The 22,700-nt window shown below is 41.0% G+C and overlaps 1 protein-coding gene across 1 annotated transcript in view; it reads right to left on the reverse strand.

Annotated features, from left to right (window-relative positions):
• LOC126249288 (uncharacterized MFS-type transporter C09D4.1-like) overlaps positions 1 to 22,700 on the reverse strand; it is a 201,258-nt gene that overhangs the window by 25,017 nt on the left and 153,541 nt on the right. Inside the window, exons 5-6 of the mRNA XM_049950943.1 lie at positions 17,844 to 17,947; positions 17,361 to 17,471 (exon numbers count right to left, since the gene is read on the reverse strand). Coding sequence (XP_049806900.1) covers positions 17,361 to 17,471; positions 17,844 to 17,947 — 215 coding nt within the window. The remainder of the gene's footprint in view (positions 1 to 17,360; positions 17,472 to 17,843; positions 17,948 to 22,700) is intronic.

The raw sequence follows: 22,700 nt of genomic DNA on the forward strand, positions 1-22,700 counted from the left end.
AAATTGCTTCTTTTGGATGGTACCACATGACTGCATACCCAAGAAGTGTTCAAGAGTCCCTATACCGGGAAAATCTAAAATCATGTAAGGAAAAGTCCATTAATCATAATTTTTTGGTGTGTACAATGGTCCATTTCGCATTCGTTAATTGCACAATCTAAGGCTACCAAAGTGAAGACTTAATTCACGCGTAACTTTCAATGTATTCATCATGCCTCGAATGTAAAACCATTGATTGAGTAAGTGATATGGCTCGTGGTGATCGGCAAATCTATAGACAGATCTACGAGAAGATTTGTCTCTGTTCGGTTAGACGCACTTCCTGAGCAAGGAGTTGATATGAGATGGTACTTAAGAAATGAGTGAAAGTGACGAGACTTACTGCATCCAAATAGGTCTACAAATTAATCACGTCACAGAAAATTAAGACTAGTTAGATGTACAAAAATGTTCAAATGTGTGAGAATTCCTAAGGGACCAAACTGCTGAGGTCATCGATCCCTAGACTTATACATTACTTAAGCGAACTTAAACTAATTTATGCTAGGAACAACACACACACCCATGCCCGAGGGAGGACTCGAACCTCCGGAGGGAGGGGCCCCTCAAACCGTGCGGCCACTTCACGCGGCTAGTTAGATGTCTGGGAATCAAAAACTAGAAATTTATGTACAGATGTGTTCCTTTGAATCTCATTTACTGGAGTATAATTGTCTTCAGTGACGAGTCCCGCTTCGAATTGAGCTCCGATGACTAGCGAACACGTGTCTGGAGACGCCCCAGACAGTGGTGGGATACTAACCTGTCACCCACCATACTGCCCGACAGCCAGGAGTGATGATCTAGGGTGCAATTTCTTTTCATAGCAGGACCCCTTTGGCTGTCAACGCCTGCACCCATACAGCACAGCGTTGCGTTGACGATGTTCTACGCCCTTCGTGGCAAGTCATCCTCGATTTATATTTCCACAAGATAATGTCCACCCGCTCACGGCGAGAGTTTCTACTGCTTGTCTTCGTGCTTACTAAACCCAGCCTTGGCCAGCAAGGTCGCTGGATAAGTCCCCATCTCAGGACGTTTGGAGCATTATGGTCATAGTCCACCAATCAGCTCGGGATCTTGACGATCTAAAGGTCGATTTGGACAGAATATGGCACGATATCCCTTAGGATGTCATCCAACAACTCTGTCAATCAACGTCAACCTGTTGGCATAAGGGCCATAGCTGGAACAAACACGTTATTCACTTGTTCGGTTTGTGAAACTCTTTCTCTCGAATGAATCATCCAATTTTTATGAAATTCTAATCAGTTGTTTGTTTGTACAAGAATATCGCATCAACCAATGTCCGTCCCATTTGGATAATTCATTCCTGAAGGGTCTTCTATTTTTTGTTAGAGTGTCGTTCTGTGTGCAGGAAAGGTGTAAGGTTGTATTGATTGACTTTATTCTGTGAATCTTATTATTTTTTGTGTTCTGTACCTCAGTCGATAAAAACGGAACCCTTATAGGATAACTTTGTTGCTCGTCTGCCTGTCCGACTATTAAGACCCTTTTATCTCGGGAACAGGTACAAATATCATGTTGACGTTTATGTCAAATACTAAGGTCTGTGGTTCCTTGGTGGTGTAAAAAATGTAAGCATCTAAGTCAGTGCAACCAAAAGATGTGGCCATATACATCAAATATTTTGTTACGTAAATAACAGATTTCAGATTTCAGCTATCAGTCGTCCTTTTGAAATTTTTATTGGCAGATCTACAATTCAACTAGAAACTAGCCATTCTCAATGCACTACCATTTTTGATCAATGCAAGTAATGCCTGTTGGTCGGGCTTCATCCACAGTTCAGAAAAAAATTAGTTCAGCCTTTTAGAGGTTTCAGATTCACACAAGATTTACTACTGCTACTGTCCACATGTGGTTCAAGAAATGATTACATTTTCAGATCAATAGCAGAAATGGTTCTGACGTACCAGGTACCAGTCCATGCTCCTATATTAATATATGGTGTACCCTCCACAAGTGGAAATGCAGCCTCTGACTTTAGCACCCAGTCAATGGTGAATACTATCCTGGGATACAGTATGCCACGCCTGCTCGACCTATTCACTTAAGTGTTGTTGGTTGACAAGTTGCACGAGTCTCATCTCTCCTATCATGTCACACACGTGCTCGATCGGGGAGAAGTCCTGAGATCATGATGGGCAGGAAGTTGCTGCATGTGTTGCAGAGCGCCTTGGATATCATGGACAGTGTGATGGTGAAAATTATCCTCTTGGAACAACACATCACCTTCCTGTTGCAACAACGGCAAAAGAAGAGTGTACCTACATTTTGCATGTATCGAGCGCTGGTTACTGTCCCCTCCAGAAACACCAAATGTGAACGCGTGGTGTAGCTTATCCACCCCAGACCGTTATGTCTTGGATGAATGGACTATACGAAACAGCTCTCACCAGGTCTACGTCGTATGTGCAATCGACTATCACTTGCGTGCAGGCAGAATCTGCTTTCATCGCTGAAGACCACGGCGCACCATTCCATCTTCCAAGTGACCCCCTGACGGCATCAGTCGAGCTGTGCACGTCGACGCTGTGCCGTGAGTGGAATACAGGCTAGAGGTGTGCGTGCCTGTAGTCCATCTGCTAATAACCGGTTCGTAACATCTCGTCTTGACGCGTCTGGGCTAACAAGCCCTCTTATATGTGCTGTGCTAGCTCTTCGATCTACCACTGCTGCCCTTACAGTGCGACGACCCTGGCGGGCGTCTGTGATGCGTCTATAGGTGTGAGAATGTTCACGTGACCACAGTTGTGTTTGACGCAGCACGTCCAACTTGTGAGGACCTTCACCCTACTCGGAAGGCCATATTTTGACCCCTTTCAAACTCGCTCAGTTGGCTGTAGGAAGAACGATCGCGTGTCTGTTGCATGGTGGCCTGCTTGCTTCACACGTTTGCACCCCACTGAGCCTTCTGGCTGTTAGCATTCTCCGTGAAAAGGTAAATACAGATGGCGTCGTGGTAGCTATCCTACAACTCAATCTGTTTTTGGACGATGCTGAAACCATTATCAGTACATCCACTATCTCCTAGGTGACATATGGTGTCATCGGTTCAAAATCGACGTCGTCTTTCTAGGTGTAGTATTTTTTTCATGTAGTCGGGTCTGTTGGTCCAGCAATAAAATGCTTGCGTAGAAAGCGAGAGATTGCGGGATCGAACTCGGTTGGACCACGGATTTATCTGTCTTCGTCTTAACCCAGCCTTGACCTCTCAACGATGTGAGGAGCTGTGAGAAAAAACACCTGGTTCGGAATCCACGTTAAACTGTAAACCTCCTTTCCCCAGTTGGGTAACTGAGTTAGAATAGGGACACACACATCACCGCAACTGCGTTTTTGCAAAACCCTCAGAGTGGAAGTTGCACTCACACTTATCCTTTTTTATTGTTAAGTGTTAGTAGTTACATGATTTTGCTAAGTCTCATTTTCCTACTTATCCTGTTGATTTTCCTTTCTCGTTAACATTAGTATCAGTTGTGGTGTTTGCGTGTAATGTCATAGTGTAGGTGACAAGGGCCTATGAGGAAGACAAATACTATGTAATCTTCCCCTAGAGGATAGTGTTTTGGCTATAAACATATCTGTATAACTGTTGCAGCAGAAGAATATGATTGTGAGTAGATACAGTGCAAGAAATTAAATACAAATTATGAATGAAAGTAAATGTGGAGAATTCATTATATTCTTAGTTCATAATGTAGTCTTATTGGTTGATAACAGATAAGGAAGTTATTGTCTATAGGGTCTCCACCAGTGAAACATTTTGGGTTCCTCTGTTAAATATTACCATTGTTCTGCATTATCTATAACTTTTTTTCCCTTAGAAAAATGACCTATAATGAAAGTAAATTGACGTGTTTGTCTCAATTATGTCTCCCAAGAGTCCTAGTTGTTAATCAGAACCAGGATCAGTTATGGAACGCTGAATCTTTTGGTGTGAAAGGGTGTCCCTTAAAAACTGTCGCGATGTTTTTGGGCCTGGCATGTGATAGGAAAGTGTACTGTAGATGCAGTCAGGTAGTGGTATTATTAATGGATCTGATAATACTGATTATTATTATTTTGAGATATTTTAGAGCTATTTAGTGAGAGATATTTATGTGATGAAGTTTATTTTAGTTATGACCGAGTTGTTTTAGTGATATCAGTTAGTGTTGTCTGACGACTCCAGTTCCCTCCAACAGTGACACAATAAACAGCTGAGAGAGGGAAACTGAAGAGTTTGGATAAAATTTGAAGGTCTGAATGTTCCTGCATAGCCAGCTATTTACCTATCTTTCATTAAACGGTACTTGCTTGTTTCTTTCATATGTCAAGTAACTGCAGTAGATACCACTGGTTTTCGTTTTTGTGTGTGACTGATCTTTAATTGCTCTCATGTTAAGATATTACTGCTGTGTATGTGTTTCATAAAGTGTGCAATTATTTACATTTAATATGACTTAGTCTGCTGTTTCGTTAAATTTGGCTCATAACTGCCTAAAATGTTTGTGACTTTACAGGTAAGTGGGAGGAAGAGCTGTGTACATGTCTTCAGATTATAATCCTATTATATGTGATACTTAACTAATCAATAACTTTCTGTTTTTCAGACATGTTTTCAGGGATGCCACGTGGTGGATTTTGATTGTGTGTGGTTGTTCGTGTATTAGTTCCTGCTTTTCCAAATTGGGTGTTATACTTAGAAAGAATCTGTGATCTTTGAGGAAACAGAGTGGTGTGATGTATATATGCTTCACTTATTAATCTACTGGAATTATTATTAACATCCGATACTGGAAACTATATGTAGTGTAGGCTGAGGTAGCTTCCCAACCCAAGAACGCTGTTCTATTTATGGCTCTGATCCACTTTTAATGCTAGTATAGAATTTGTTATATTTATACCTCACACCTAGATATTGCATATAGACCACACGATTACAATCCTGATAGTGCATGCTGATGGTTGTTCTATTATTTTAACACTTCTCTTTTGTAATATGACAAAAATGTCCTGTTGGTGACTGTTTATGGATTACAAACCCAAAGTGGGTTAAAGGTATAGGTGCCACATAGTTGATACACTTACCTATGTAAATTTATTTTTTGAACACCAGCTCTAGATTTGATGTAGAATAGTCATCAAGTGAAGACAACAGCAGTGAGTAGTGGAGTAGCATCAATGGTAAATGTAGTGACATAGTAATTATTCGCATATTGGAAGAAACTATGCCTCCAGATCTCTATTTATTTAATATGTCTGTTAAAATACAAGTGGAACGAGCACTATAACTGGCATTGTAATTTTGTTGAATGTTAACTCCTGTTAAGTTTAATATTAAGAACTTTTCTATATTCTTATTTGATTTTGTAACAACTTTGATTCCACTGTATGATGTTCGTTTGTTTAATTTTTTGTACACTTGAACTCATTTCTGTAAGAGTTTATTTTTGTGTAGAAAGATTTAATTTTTTCATATATCAAGTAATAGCAATAGACACCACTGGTTATTGTTTTTGTGAGAGACTAACCTTTAATTGCCCTCATGTTAGGGTGTTACTACTGTTTATGTGTTTAATAAAGTGAGAAATGATTTACATTGAATAGGGCTCATTCTGCTGTTTCATTAAATTTAGGGCATATGTGCCTAAACTGTTTGAGTCTTTGAAAAAGCAATGTATTCAAGAGTAGTCTCACATTTAAGTAGAAACAATTTACTTAGCACACAATAATTTGGATTCCAGAAGGGTTGTTCGACTGAGAGTGCCATTTATATATTAATAAAATATCTCCATCTGGTATTTTTGTAATCTTTCCAAGGCTACTGACTGTGCAGCTCTTAGAAAAACCTAAGTCTTATGGAACTGATAGGTTTAAACACAACAGATTTGATTCATACTTAACAAATATGATGCAAAAACGTTGTGCTGAATAATTCAAACTGTGCTTGGAGGAGAGAAAATTTTAGTGACTGGGAAGAAATCACAAAAAAGATCCCACAAGGTTCAGTTTTGGGTCCACTCCTATTCCTTATATAGGTACTTTATATAGATACTGGTACTTTTTGCGGAGTATACCAGTGTTATAACAAATTTCATAGGAAAGAAAGCAACAGAATACATTTTCAATTATGTTTTTCAAAGAATAATGTAGTGGTTATCTGAAAACGGACTCTTCCTAAATTCTGAGAAAATGTACTATAATCACTCATGTACAACAAAGCGAATATTATCGAGAATTGATGTGACATGTGTACAGGAGCCAGTAAACACAGTAGAATGCTCCAAATTTTGGAGTGTATGTATTGCTGAAAACTTGAACTGGAAGAAGCATATAATGGAGCTCCTCAAATAATGTAGTTCAGCTATTTTTACCGTCCACGTAAATGCTGTTCTTGGAAACAAGCGAGTCATCTTCCTGAGGTACTTTACGCATTTCCACTCAATAATGTCTTATGGAAGAAGGTAAAGTACTGATTGCACAAAAGCTATCAATAAGAACAATATGAGGTGTTCTCCTGTGGTCGTCTTGTAGGTACCTCTTCAAGGAGTTGGGCATTTTAACTGCACTATCACAATACATAAATGCGCTAATGAAATCCGTCATAAATAATGCATCATAGTTTAAGCAGAATGGCAGTGAATACTAGAGGAAAAAATACTTTTATTATCTATTATTAAAGCTTTCAGGGGCTCAGAAAGGAGTTCAGTATGCAGCAACAAAAAATTTATATCACTTTTCCAATAACAAAGAATGTCTAAAGGCTGCAAAGCAAGTATTAAATATAACCTACAATCTTTTCTCCTGGACAACTCGTTTTACTCTGTGGACGAATCTTTATTTAAAAATTAGTAACCTGAAACATCGTGTTTACATATCCTGCAAACTCACTCGCACCACGTCATTTCGATAAAAGAATGGTTCGTTAATGTAATGTATAACTAACTAGCACACCTCGTACATAAACATTCCTTCTTTCATCATAAGAGGTACATTGTCGCTGCATGAATCTGCGTAATGCTGAACAGTTGCACATAGCGATTCCTGTAGCATAAATTATTCCTTGATTCGTTTCAGAGCTATGATTTTAGAACTTTAAAATGAAATGTTAATGCATATAAGTTACAGGTCTCATCCGGTAAAGTAATAAAGGTAGTGTCAATTCTCAGGAAGCAAGGAAACGAGTGAAACCACGAAAGTTTCAGGTATAGAAATTTTTGTGCGTTACACTTGACAAAGATTTAAACATGTTTCGCACGAAAGAAAGCCAGCATTAAGGTGAGACAGTTCACTTTTGTACCTCCTGTACAGTTCAACAAATAGACATATCCATGAGAATATCTACCTGCGTTCGCAAAATAATTTTTGTCAGTTACAAAACTTTTAGATTTTGCAGGATAAAATTCATTATTTTGGATTAAAATCTGATATTTTTGCTTATGTTTAGTATTTTTTAGGTGCTACCTTTGTTCCCTCTTTTTTATTTTACCAATTGGTCTCCATTCTTCCCTAACACACCATCTTCATGTTCCCCATCGATCGCCATCTCCAGCGTGAGCTCTTTGGCCACACATTTCAGTTTTCGTTAGTGTCATCAATGCTGCCAGCCATCTGATGTGTCCATGTAGATGTTGGAAATAGGAATATAGTCAAAGCGAATATTTCGTCTTGAGATCTTTTTATATCTGACCCATAGACCGCCAGGACCAACACGTTTCTGTTGGCGATTCTTTCAAAGTAAGAACAATTAACAGGACGACATTTTCGCGTGCATTGATGAATTCACTACTGTTAACATATCTGGAGTAATCGCTGTACATGCAGCAATAATCGCTCTCTCATGTCCATCACAGTCGTTGCAACTTTCTTGTAGACAACGTGCTTTGCATAACGCCGGAAGAAGAAATCTAATGGATCAGGTCTGGCGATAGAGCTGGTTACTTCTGATCAGGGCTGCATTTTACCACCCACCGATTTAGAAACAAGCGGTTTAATACAACTCTTGCTAGAGAATTATGAAGAAGAAATCCATCATGTGGGACCACATAATCTAATGAGTTTTCAAGGATATATTTTCTAATAACACGGATAAAGCATATGACAAAAACTGTGTCCACTTTTCCCTGTTCAACGTACCATCAACGAAATATGAGCCGATCACTTGCAGTCAGATATGCCACACAACACGTTCCATCTTCACTTGAACACCTAACGAATCTACTGTGGGTTTTCCATTGACAAGTAATACACCATTCTCAAATTTTCATTCCTGTGATTTGTGAACATAGGCCCTTCAGAAAACAATATTTTATCCATAAAATTATTGTCTTGCTGAAGAACCCACCGATAACATAGAAAAGATGTTGCAAATCAATGCCATACAGCTCTTAATGTAGGGAAAAATGAAAAGGAACGATATTATGTCCAGGAAAAATTCACAGAATGCTTCTTTGGCTGATACCAACCTCCTTCTGTATTTGAAGAGAACTGGCGTAAGGATTTATTACAGCAGCTGCAAGAACTGCTTCTTCTGCAGCATCGTTGGTACCAGTCCTACTCTGTATACGTTTTCTTGGGGCAAAACTTCCAGTCCCACGACATTTTACGATGGTATTAAAGAAGGTGGGATGAGTTGGAAAACAGTCCGTAATGAATCAACAAAGAGTTGGAAAACGTCTATCTGGAAACTGTTCTGCTGCTCTTGATGCATTTTGGTTACATGTGCCCTGAATTAAGAGCACTTCGACAGACTTTTCGTTAGTAGGTAGCATTGTACTCCTGAAAATGGTTTATGGGTTACTAACAATCTGACTGTGTCGATATTTTACAAGTAACATACTGTAAATGAACAGCAGCTTTCCCTATAACAAATCTGATCTACGTAGACAGTGGTTCCACTGAACTCCAATTAATTCCTCCGAAAGTAAACATACAACCGACGACGTATCTCTAATTTCAACACTTGTTTTCGTAGAGAGTACCGTAAATATCACGTACGTATTGCCTCGGCTGCGCAAGTTTCTTTGGAGAGTGGAGTAAACTTCAGGTGGTGGAACATTCAGCGGCTATACCAACAGCACAAAAATCCTTTTATTGAGTGCATTTTTGCTTAGTGATTTCTAGCTGGATCAGCAAAAGAATGGTATCACTCAGATTGGTTCGTCGAGGTCTGATGTTCTGGTGGCAAGAAATAGCATAGTACCATAAAAGTATCTGGGTTATTAACAAAGTTGCGAAACGTATTGTTGTTTTTTGCATGAGCTCCTGGTTAATGTTTGCCTAGATGAAAGCATATTGCAATTTGTCTTTAACGGATCAAAGTACTTTGAGATGGAAATATTAGGCGCCTCGCACCTAGCGCATATGCACTTTTTCTCGGAAACGGTAGTCTGATCTTTTTCGAGTAAAATGTGTTTTCGGCAAACCGATAAGGACGAATAGAATGGTGAATTTTACAAAGCCTGGGAGCCATTGAAAAATGAAGAAAACGATCTCAGCTCCAGAGTTTTAAATGAGGAGTAGGAAAAATTAGTACTGATGGAAAGAGCTCTCAAAACTCACCAAATTTTCTCTCTCTCTCTTTTTTTTTTTATTCTGCACCATTACTATGATATCAGCAATAAACTCTACCTGGCGATCCGTTACGCCACGCCACTCAACCGAAGCATGTGAAAACTGTTGACACTAGACAGCGCAACTCGTAGCTCCTCGATGCTCGTATCATTACTCGCGTAAAACATTCCTAGGTCTGTTAGAGAGACCTATGACTATGCACCGCCTCAGGCCTCTTGTTATGTTATTCATTGAGTTATCACATGCTACCCAAGAGGCATTTCGTATGGTCTAACGAAGAATCATTTCATATACTCTAAGGAAGGGGCATTTAATATGCTTATGGTACTCGTAGAATAATGCCAAAATTATCATCGAGGCGGTTAATCCAGAGAGATACTGAAATTGTTCACATGAGCCAGGATATGTTTTTCGGCGATTGGACGCATGCATTCGCAACAGTGCAACCGTCCCACACTTCTGCCAGACAAGTTAGTAGACGTTTTAGTCTTGCCAGATATTCTTATTGCAATAATCGGGTGCCACATTTTTCTACGGGAACTATAGTACGCGATTTCGATATGAGCATAATTTCCATCTGGAGACTTCTAGATGTTAATTGTTTATGACCGTATCACGTCCATATTCATCAAACATTAAGCGAAGATAATCTCGAGACAAGAATCACCTTCTTCATCTGGCTTCTAAATCAAAATCTGGACGTCACCATTGTCATTGTAGACTGATGAAGCCGCTTTCAAATCTAATGGAGAGGTAAATATCCAGAACTGATCATTTTTAGTGAGAAGTAAACCCTCACCGATTACGCCAGCAAGACAATGAGTTAATATTTCGTCCATAAAGGAGTGCTGCAACTGGTGCGAAGTACAAATAAAACAGTTTTCTGCGTGAGTCACTTATAATTGACTGACGCAGAAAACTGTCGTATTTCAAAACAACCAGTACATCTGGTGCATAAACACCTAGTCGAGCATATACATGATAAAGTTAACGGATCTTATTTTTTACGCTCAAGTTCTGCGTGGTATTCCGAATTTCTCCAGCATACACTGACAAAAGATGTTCTAGCAACACGGCTGTTAACATGGTTAAAGCAAGATGAGTATCTAGCACATTTTTGCTTTGTGACCTGGTGTATCTCAAATTAAATTCTTCCTGGTTGTTGGATTAGTAGAGGAAGGCCAGTGACTTAGCCACCACAATCGTCACATTTAATTTCTCTTGGTTATTTCTTTTGGTATTGTGTGTTCTACAACGCGAGATAGAATGAAAAACCGAATTCGCGAAATATGATAGTCGAGGTACTTGAAGTGCACAAATGCAAGCACGTCTGTGGTTAGAACAAGGCGGAAAGCATTCTCAACATGTCTTACAGCAAACAGAGACAGAATAATTTGATATGTTCGGTTAATCTGTTATACAAGGTGGTCATAAAAAGCCTTAAAAGCTTGTAAGGGTGCTCCAGAGTAGATGTGCAGAATAATAAATGTTAAGGGAAGAAAGTAGATACGTTGTGCCATTTCCGAGTTAATTAGCATTTACGTTAGCCAGTGAGGCTATTACACTCTCAAATTCAAGTGGTCCACCAGAGAGAGTGTCGCAAAACGTGTTCTTCCTTTGGTTTCCTAAAATCGAAAGAGAGTGATATAAAAGTTGGACTTGGTATATAATAGTAAAGGTCAAACCTGAGCCAAAGGCTGAGCAATCTCGTGCACTATCTTCTACGCTATGAGAACAGCTGGCACTAATTGTACATGGTTGGCCACTTAAATTTGCGCGTGCAACGGCTTGATTGGCTAACTTCAGTTCTAATTAACTCTGAAGCGGAGAAACGCCGTAGTTTACCGGCGGTGAGACGCACTTTTTAATTCGAAAAATGGCCTTCAAAATTCAGGTGCGTCGTGTTCTTGAAATTAATATAAAAATGTCTAGTGTTTGACTCAAAATTCCTTCCAGTCTTAGAAATGACCATATATTCAATGCCGGGTGAAACCTATCTTTATCTGGCAACATTGGCTTCAACTAGCAGCAGCAGTGCACCTATGCGAAGAATATGGGTTGCGGAGATTCACAAGCTTCCTAACAGAGCCTCCCTCCCACCCTGTTATCATACATCCAGAAAACTCCAGTGAACTTGAATTGAAAGTGATTTGTATTTTCGGTAACAGTACAATATTTTTTTAGTAGCTACTTTCGTAACGGAAAATAATAAAAGGTATTCACATGATGAGGACTGTAAATTAAAAGTGAGAGCATATGCAGAAGAACATGGATACAGAGCATCTGAGCGGCATTTCGGCCCTCCACCAACACAAAAAACCATTCTCTATTGGCAGGCTAGTAGAGAAGAACTGAAAGAAAGGAGGAACAGTAAATGTGCAAGTAGAAGACTGAATGCAAAACGGCCTAAACTAGAAGCTGACGTATTGAAATGGATTCAAGGACACCGTCAAAATGGCACTGGGATTAATGCAAAAATTATTCAAATACACGCTCGTAGGTTAACGCTACAGTAGAACATAACAGAGTTTAAGGGTGGAGTTGGTTGGTGCTACAGGTTTATAACGCGTCATGGATTTAGCATGCAAATAAAAACCAAAATACCTACAAAATGCCACAAGAGTATGAAGAGAAAATACACTCCTGGAAATGGAAAAAAGAACACATTGACACCGGTGTGTCAGACCCACCATACTTGCTCCGGACACTGCGAGAGGGCTGTACAAGCAATGATCACACGCACGGCACAGCGGACACACCAGGAACCGCGGTGTTGGCCGTCGAATGGCGCTAGCTGCGCAGCATTTGTGCACCGCCGCCGTCAGTGTCAGCCAGTTTGACGTGGCATACGGAGCTCCATCGCAGTCGTTAACACTGGTAGCATGCCGCGACAGCGTGGACGTGAACCGTATGTGCAGTTGACGGACTTTGAGCGAGGGCGTATAGTGGGCATGCGGGAGGCCGGGTGGACGTACCGCCGAATTGCTCAACACGTGGGGCGTGAGGTCTCCACAGTACATCGATGTTGTCGCCAGTGGTCGGCGGAAGGTGCACGTGCCCGTCGACCTGGGACCGGACCGCAGCGACGCACGGATGCACGCCAAGACCGTAGGATCCTACGCAGTGCCGTAGGGGACCGCACCGCCACTTCCCAGCAAATTAGGGACACTGTTGCTCCTGGGGTATCGGCGAGGACCATTCGCAACCGTCTCCATGAAGCTGGGCTACGGTCCCGCACACCGTTAGGCCGTCTTCCGCTCACGCCCCAACATCGTGCAGCCCGCCTCCAGTGGTGTCGCGACAGGCGTGAATGGAGGGACGAATGGAGACGTGTCGTCTTCAGCGATGAGAGTCGCTTCTGCCTTGGTGCCAATGATGGTCGTATGCGTGTTTGGCGCCGTGCAGGTGAGCGCCACAATCAGGACTGCATACGACCGAGGCACACAGGGCCAACACCCGGCATCATGGTGTGGGGAGCGATCTCCTACACTGGCCGTACACCACTGGTGATCGTCGAGGGGACACTGAATAGTGCACGGTACATCCAAACCGTCATCGAACCCATCGTTCTACCATTCCTAGACCGGCAAGGGAACTTGCTGTTCCAACAGGACAACGCACGTCCGCATGTATCCCGTGCCACCCAACGTGCTCTAGAAGGTGTAAGTCAACTACCCTGGCCAGCAAGATCTCCGGATCTGTCCCCCATTGAGCATGTTTGGGACTGGATGAAGCGTCGTCTCACGCGGTCTGCGCGTCCAGCACGAACGCTGGTCCAACTGAGGCGCCAGGTGGAAATGGCATGGCAAGCTGTTCCACAGGACTACATCCAGCATCTCTACGATCGTCTCCATGGGAGAATAGCAGCCTGCATTGCTGCGAAAGGTGGATATACACTGTACTAGTGCCGACATTGTGCATGCTCTGTTGCCTGTGTCTATGTGCCTGTGGTTCTCTCAGTGTGATCATGTGATGTATCTGACCCCAGGAATGTGTCAATAAAGTTTCCCCTTCCTGGGACAATGAATTCACGGTGTTCTTATTTCAATTTCCAGGAGTGTATTATCTTCCCATCGCTTTATTATACAACATCGAAAGAAAACCTGTGTGTAACTAAGCCAAATAGCGAATGTGGACGAAAACATTTGATGTGGCGAATAACAGAACAGTTGCCATGAAAGGTGCTAAAGCTGTAACTATAAAAACAAGTGGACGTGAAAAAATGCACTACTCTGTTGTCCTTTCGTGCTGTGCTGACGGTACTAAACTTAATCCAACTATCATTTTCAAGCACAAAGCACTGCCAAAATCTTCTGAAAATACCACTTGGTCTTGATGTTCATGTACATGGCAAGGGCTGGGTGGACGAGGCTGGCATGGAGTAACAGTGTGTGGGAGAGAAGGATAGGTTTTTTTTATTTAAGAAGACTTCTCTTCTTGTACTAAATCAGTTTAGTAGTTATTTGAAAAATTCTGTGAAAGAGAAATTGAGACAGGGAAATACAGAGTTTGCTGTTATTCCAGGCAGACTTTTTTCACAATTGCAACTTCTTGAAGTAGCGACAAATAAACCACTTAAAGTGTATATGAGAGAAGAATGGAAAGAATGCATGATGAATGTAACCCAACACGACTTCAGGTCAAAGGGAGCTTTAAATCGACCTACAATCAAACAAGTTGTCAATGGATAAAACCTTTCAAGACGTACAGCATTAGTAACTACTTCGATGGCAGTAAAGACCATCTTATATATGAAGAGGGGAACGATGACGACGAAGATGAAGAAGAAGAAGAAGAAGAAGACGAAGAAAAAGAAGAAAAAAATTCAGATGACGATTTTAAGTGATTTTAAACGCCAGTTCGGTTTTATGAAGTAAGAATGTTTTTAGTCTGATTTTGCAAGCTAATACCACAGATGACAAAAATGTTACTTTTTAAAAAAGTTGCTTAAAAATTAAGGTGTGTCTTATAGTGTATTATAGCCTGTAAAATGCAGTATCGAATTTTTTCTCAACGTTTCTTTCTCAGTGCAGCCTACCCTGGAACATCCTTACAAGCTTTTCAAACTATTTTTGTCCACTCTGTATATACCGGTTGATCAAAAAGTCAGTATAAATTTGAAAACTGAATAAATCATGGACTAATGTAGATAGAGAGGTACAAATTGACACAAATGCTTGGAATGACATGTGGTTTTATTAGAACAAAAAAAATACGAAAGTTCAAAAAATGTCCGACAGATGGCGCTTCATCTGATCAGAATAGCAATAATTAGCATAAGAAAGTAAGACAAAGCAAAGATGATGTTCTTTACAGGAAATGCTTAATATGTCCACCATCATTCCTCAACAATAGCTGTAGTCGAGGAATAATGTTGTGAACAACACTGTAAAGCATGTCCGGAGTTGTCGTGAGGCACTGGCGTCGGATGTTGTCTTTCAGCATCCCTAGAGATGTCAGTCGATCACGATACACTTGCGACTTCAGGTAGACCTAAATTCAATAATCGCACGGACTGAGGTCTGGGGACCTGGGAGGCCAAGCATGACGAAAGTGGCGGCTGAGCACACGATCATCACCAAACGATGCATGCAAGAGATCTTTCACACGTCTAGCAATATGAGGTGGAGCGCCATCCTAATAAAACCCCATGTCATTCCAAGCATTTTTACCTCTCTATCTACATTATTCTGTGGTTTATTAAGTTTTCAAATTTATACTGACTTTTTGATCACCCGGTATAAAGCAGAGTGTATGTGTGTATTTGCATCTGTCCAGGACCTCCTCCCAGATTCCTAGATTGATTTCAGTCAAATTTGGTATAGAAACATCAGGCCTCACGAGTATCAGCTCTGTGGAGTTTATAACCGCCTCGCTCCAATAGGAGCGGACATATGGGCGGAAATGTGGTTTTTCCCAGCGCCCAGTGTATAGGCTGCCCTACACATCAGGCTTTTTCTGGCCAGCCTATATGTCAGGGTCAAGTGACGTTTCAAAAAATGGTTCAAATGGCTCTGAGCACTATGGGACTCAACTGCTGAGGTCATTAGTCCCCTAGAACTTAGAACTAGTTAAACCTAACTAACCTAAGGACATCACAAACATCCATGCCCGAGGCAGGATTCGAACCTGCGACCGTAGCGGTCTCGCGGTTCCAGACTGCAGCGCCTTTAACCGCACGGCCACTTCGGCCGGCAAGTGACGTTTCTCCAATCCCCAACATGTAAGCTGCCCTACATAACAGGTGAGTTGCTTTCGAGTATTATCGGCCTGCTTAATTGACCTGTTTTGGATGGTGGCCCGGATGTTAGAGGCAATGATTTTCAAGCCTCTGATGTGTAGCTTGCAGTGCATGACACGCACATTGTCGAAGTAGTTTCAGCCTGTTTTATTGAAGTCTATTGCAGGGGCTACATGCACTAATCAGTATGGCTGGGAACAGGTTGAGATGGCTAGAAGAGAGGACAGAAAAAGCGATAGAATGAGGAAATGGATAGAAAGGGGCGAGGGGATGAATGCATGAGGCAGGTGGAAGGTGTAGAGGAGTGCTGTGAAGCTGGAAAAGGAATAGGATGAGGCAGAGATAGAAAGAGAGGAGGATATGGTCAGAGGGAGAGGGGAGGAAGATATGGTCAGAGGGAGGGGGTGACAGAAATGGACGATCAGAGGTGTAAGAGGAAATGAAGAGACAGAGAGAGTGGGAGAGGAGCAGATAGTGAGGTAGTTGGATGAGAGGGACAAAGGGAGGAAGAGGTGGACACAGCGAGGAGGAGGAAAAGGTGTGTTCAGTATATGTGTGTAACGCATATCTGGGCAAAGCAGCATTGAAGAGGTCAGTATGTTATAAACATTAGAAATTGCAAATAGAGTTTATTCAAAGAAACGTATAAGGTAACTTCTTCCCCTCACTGTAACAATTCAAAAGCACATATCATATAACCATATAAACTGTCGTTTTATTTTCTTAAACGTTGGTCAAATCATCAGTTTCAGGAAGATTTTATGATGAAATAACCGAAACATCGTAAGAAACCTTTTAGGCAGAAATGTTCGGTTTTGATAGCTCTTTTTAATGGTACTTATTTTCTCCGTAGGTCCGCGTGCTGAAATTCTGCAGTTTACTTTGTTTTCTATGTTTTCTAGGGGCTTCCAGGCGATGTAAGGTTTACCACTCTGTTCGTCCTTATCAGCCTGCCTAAAACGCGTTTTAGCGGAAAAACAGAGAAAAAAGTTCGTGTGCGGAAGAATAAATATACGATACAAAATTTGTGGGTATTGGTGCTAAGACGTAAAAAAGCAGCCACATCAGCCCCTAAGAGGTGATATCAGGGCGGTGAAAAAGACTTATACTAATGAGAAGTGTGTGACACCTGATGGAGGCCCTGTTGTAATGTTAGTACTATCCTGGTCCACTGTCACAAGAACAGCTCTCTAGAAAGATTTTCATCCAAGTTACAATAAAAATCGACATACATTTTGTCCAGCCAACCATGCATAATGGAGAACAGGTCTGTAGTTCGCTGTGAGGCCCTTCGTTTTTTGTTGTTTCATTCATGTGCGTGATTCCTAGGGAGGATACCTATTTGAAAAGGGGCAATCATCAACAGCCACCATCAGGACCTTTCCAAGATTGTGGTTCTTTGCTCTACACACCATACCGAGCTATAGAACTTCGGACTGAGACTGATGATTATGTTAACCAACAAAGTATGTATATAATTGATTTAGTTTTCACTTACCCCAAACACAATGAGACGACGTACACGACTGCATGATTTCCAAGAGACAAAGTGAACGTGAAAGCGACCATACTCACAAGGAGAATCACGACCAGGACAACGGATGTGTGCCTGTTAAACAGAAAAGCAAAGAATATTTAATTTCTGAACCTACATTCCTATTATTACTATTTATTTATTTTCCAGTATATGTATGGCCTATGTCTATTTACTGTGGCAAACCGTGCTGATCACTGCACAGAAATAATAGTGTACTATTATTTCAATATAGGATGCGACTTGTTATTTCAATTCTAGTCTAGTTCCTTATCTCTGTCCTTCGGTAGAGTGATCTCCACTCATCTCTACTTTAACATAAGCAGTGAAGTACGTACGTGCCTTTTTCATATGTGCGAATAGTCAGTTGAAAACAAATATCAATGTATAAGACGAGGAGGTTAAAGGACCACTACTTGACCTTTCTGATAGACACGGATTACGTACTTGAATCTGTGGGTTTTGTCCAGAATGAAACCACACACGAGACCCCCAGCGGTGCCCGAGGCCACAAAAAGAAGGCCAACGCGGCCAGCAAACGCCTCGCCGTTCTGAAACAAAATGAAAAGAGGACAAAGTTGCTGGGTAGCATACATTAAACTAAGAATTTAAACGAAAGAGTATCGCAGAAACGTATGACACAGAGGTCTAATTAACGAAGCACATATTCAGCATGCAACTAAACAGGTCACGGAATAGACAGACATCCAAATGGCAATGTGTACTCTGAATCTGCACATACATGTGCACTCTAAGAGACATCGAGCAGAGTCGCTTAGCGTCGAAACACTTACGCAGATACGGTTCTAGGCGCTACAGTCTGGAACCGCGCGACCGATACGGGCGCAGATTCGAATCCTGCCTTGGGCATGGATGTGTGTGATGTCCTTAGGTTAGTTAGGTTTAAGTAGTTCTAAGTTCTAGAGTCCTGATGACCTCAGAAGATAAGTCCCATAGTACTCAGAGCCATTTGAACCATTTGAACTTACCCAGATACATCGGTCGCAGCCAATATCACGAAGTCGGTCAAAGATACGTACCATAGTACAATGATCTTGTCACAATTTGAGAAAATCGGTGACGGATTCGCATCCCACGTTACTACAAATGTAGGGAATAGAAGATGGGTAAAAAGAAAGATATGAACGATGAGTTCAAAAAAGGCTGGTACAAAGTTCACGATTGTCTTTGAAATATCTATCGCTGGATTGGGGATTAGTAAGGACAATGTTAATGTCATCGTTCACTAATATTTACGTAAACGGAATATCTGTACCGAATGCTGCCACAAAATTTGACTGGTGTGTGGAGGGCGTCAGGAATGAAAAGTGTGGAGATTTCATTGACACCTTGTGACGCACCTTCTCCAAGCTTATAGGGAGATCTGGGCAGAGGAGTAATCGTTTGGTCCGCTTTTTATTCCATATAGATTCAGGGAAAACTTTAATTTCGAATAGGTACTGTCTCATCCAGTTATAGTTGGTGGCGACGTCAGCCTACTCTCGATATTTTGTCTAAAATACATGTTTAAAGTCGGTGGTAAGCATAAAACATCGACTGAAATAGTTGTACTAAATGCTTTCTCTGAAAATTATTGCCGGCCTCTGTGGCCGGTTGTAGGCGCTTCAGTCCGGAACCGCGCTGTTGCTACGGTCGCAGGTTCGAATCCCGCCTAGGGCATGGATGTGTGTGATGTCCTTAGGTTAGTTAGGTTTAAGTGGTTCTAAGTCTAGGTGTTAAGTCCACAGTGTTTAGAGCCATTTGAAAAATTTTTGAAAATTATTTTGAGCATTAAGCTCAGAAGCCTACATGCAGTGTAATTGTTTGCGATAACATACTAGCTCTCTTAACAACAAACAAACCAGAGCAAATGGAGAGCGTCATTATGGCTACAGCTGTTAGTAACCACAAGGCCGTTATAGCGAGACTGAATACCGTAACACCGAGATACATCAAAATTAAACACAAAACATATTTATTTAAAACATCTCCCATGGCCTACAGAACAGGTCAGAATATTGTTGCACGAGCGACGAAAAATGTATGTTCGACTTAAAAGGACGCAAACTCTCCTAGATGAGCGCTCTTCTATATCATTCGAAATTTAGCGCAGACTTGAATGCAAGATACTTTTAATAGTTACCACAAAGACACAGTCTCAGAATTTGGCAGAAAATCGAAAGAGATTCTGGTCGTAGGCAAAGGGCGAGACACATTCAATAACTTCATTGGGTGATAGTAATGATACTCTTATCGGTGACGACGCCGCTAGAGAGGAGCCACTGAACACCGTTTTCCTAAATTACTTCACCAAAAACAACTGCTGTAAGTATTAGGTAATTCCTGTCAAGAACAACAGCTATCATGAGTAACTTACAAGTAGACACTCTCGGTGTGGAGAAGAAACTTAAGCCACTTAATAAAGGCAAGTCTTCCCGTCCAGTTGATATACCAACCAGGTTCCTTTCGAAGAAAGCTGATGATATGGTTCCATATAGGACCATTCACTTGTCGTAAGATCCGTACCTGAAGACTGGAAAGTTATACAGTACTCACACATACACAAGAAAGAAAACAGAAATAATCTGCTGAATTATAGATCCTTACCACTGACATCGGTTTACAGTAGGATATTGAAACATGTAAGGTGTTGTAACATCATGAAATATCTCGAAGAAAACGATATATTGACGCATAGCCTACGGTCGCAGGTTCGAATCCTGCCTCGGGCATGGATGTGTGTGATGTCCTTAGGTTAGTTAGGTTTAAGTAGTTCTAAGTTCTAGGGGACTGATTACCTCAGATGTTGAGTCCCATAGTGCTCAGAACCATTTGAACCAATTTTTTACGCATAGCCAACATGGATTCAGAAAATATTGTTTCTGTGAAACACAACGGGCTCTTTATTCACATGAAGTAATGAGTGTCTTGACAGGGAAACTCAAGTTCATTCCATTTTTCTGCATCTTCAAAAGGGGCAAACTGATTCGTGACTTCCTATCAAAAACGCAACAGTTCGTAGTAATCTCCGGGAAGTCATCAAGTGAAACAGAAGTGAGATCTGGCGTTCCCCAAGGAACTGTAATAGATGATGCTGTAGTCTACGTTCTAGTAAAGTGATTAGAAGACCAAAGCGAATTTCAGAATGAAATTGACAAGCTTCTTGCATTACGATAAAAGTGTCAGTTGATTCTGAGTAATGAAACACTGCCCGATAAATTTTGCTTACGTGATAAATCAGACAAATTTAAAGCTTGTCAATTCCATTAAATATCTATAGATTACAGTTGTGGACATCTTAAATTAAAAACATCACGTAGAAAATATTATCGAGATGGGGAACCAAATATTGCGTTTTACTGGCAAAACACTTAGTAGATGCGACACATCTACGAAAGACACTGCGTACACTACTCTTGTTCGTCCTCTTCTGGAATGTTGCCGCGTGGTATGGTATCCTTACCAGATAGCATTGACGGAGAGAATCGATAAAGTTCAGAGAAGGGCAGTTGGTTTTGGATTATCGCCAAGTGTAAGAGAGAATGTAACGAATATGGTACACGAGTTGGGGTGGTTGGTTAGTTGGTTTATTTCGGGTGAGGACCAAACAGCGAGGTCATCTGTCCCAGCGAGTTAGGGAAGCCTGGGGAAGGAAGTCGACCGCGCCGTTTCAAAAGTTGGGGTGGCAAGGGCCGCTTCTACCATTAGGCAAGACAAGGTGGCTGTCCACATCAGTAAAATTTAATGGGAGGCAAAGAGTGGAAAATGTTAATTTCAAATCAAACAGTGAAAACATTTAGCAAATGAGGAGAAAAAATTAACAAGAGGAAAAATTAAAACACCAAATTGTTTCCAAAAGCATATGGAACAGTTACTTAATAAGTTTTTTACTTACTTTGACGAAAGTAAACACATTGCCTCTAACTACCTCAAAACTAAAGCAGCCGCTACTTAGTACGAAACGGTAACAGACATGACCTTGATTCAACATGACCTCGATTCTGCACAAGAGAAAAAAAGTGAAACCAGAAATTTACTGTACGAAAGAAGTAATATTCCAAATCCAGTAACTTCGCTTCTAGAAACAGCTTAATGGAAAATATGTACTTAAAAGAACTTTTTTTTCAGTTAGGGTGTAACGACCACCGTGAGCAATTAAATGGGCTATAAGCAGTCCCTAATTTAGGGCCACTGACTCCAGGGAGGGGAAAGAACCAGTGCCTCTAGACAAACACAAGATTCATGTCTCACCGGGATTCGAACCCGGACCCATGTAAGACGAATGATCAGAAGCCAATCTCTTAGACCTTTGCTGCACCGTGGTGGCTAATAAAAGTCATAGAATTCCCAATAGAAAATGTACATAAGGCGTCATTTATTTATTTACTCACAAGAAAGTGGATGCTGAAAAAGATGAGATAAATAGAAACGAAATAACACCACGATTATACAGCTGTCCTAGTCTGATGCTTCGGCATGTCCCCCATCAGTGTGGTATAATTTCTGCATTCAAGTAAAAATTCATTCGCACCAGAAAATAGTCCTCATCTTCATTAGTCCATTTTCTTGCAGTTAAACAAAATAATTTAAGAATGACCAGTCGACACCGCATTAATATTTTTTTATTAACCGGTTTCGGCTTTTATACAAGCCATCTCGATTTCTTTTTGGTCCCGTATGGCTGGTGCTGGTGGCTTCTCAGATTTTTCAAAAAAAATTCTGAAGATGGCTTGTACGTAAGCCGAAACCGGTTAATAAAGAAATATTATTGTGATCTCGACTGTTCATTTTTAAATATATAATCAGGTCGCTGCTCTCCGTGGACTGCGATGTCAAAATGTATATATGGAATAAGTAATTGATGCCAAATTAGGTTGTACTGGTATAGTCATCCATGTTCTAGTTTATAATGATCAGCACATTCTTCCTATTTCGATTGTTTTAGGAAATTTCAAAAACTTAGGACAAAAAATAAGAAAAGGGGGACATTTATTGTTCTCAATCAGTTTTAAAGGAATTGAGAACGAAGCATGAAAACTGTGGACTGTCCCCAGAAAATGTTTCATGGTTGAAAAGATAATGGGACATACAGTATGAGTTGCTGTGCCGTTGGTTGATGCAGTGGTGGAGGGGCGGGGTTGGAATCGGGGAGACCAATGGTAGGAAAAAAAAGACGTTTTTCTTTGGTCCGAGATATTTTCACGTAATTTCTATCACAAACTATGTGAAAATATTTTGGTGACTCCCACCTGCATAGGGAGAAGTCATCATTGTAATAAAATATGAGAAATCCGAGCTTGCGCG

This window comes from Schistocerca nitens, chromosome 3, assembly GCF_023898315.1.
Source record: "Schistocerca nitens isolate TAMUIC-IGC-003100 chromosome 3, iqSchNite1.1, whole genome shotgun sequence".
In the NCBI taxonomy this organism is placed as follows: Eukaryota; Metazoa; Arthropoda; class Insecta; order Orthoptera; family Acrididae; genus Schistocerca; species Schistocerca nitens.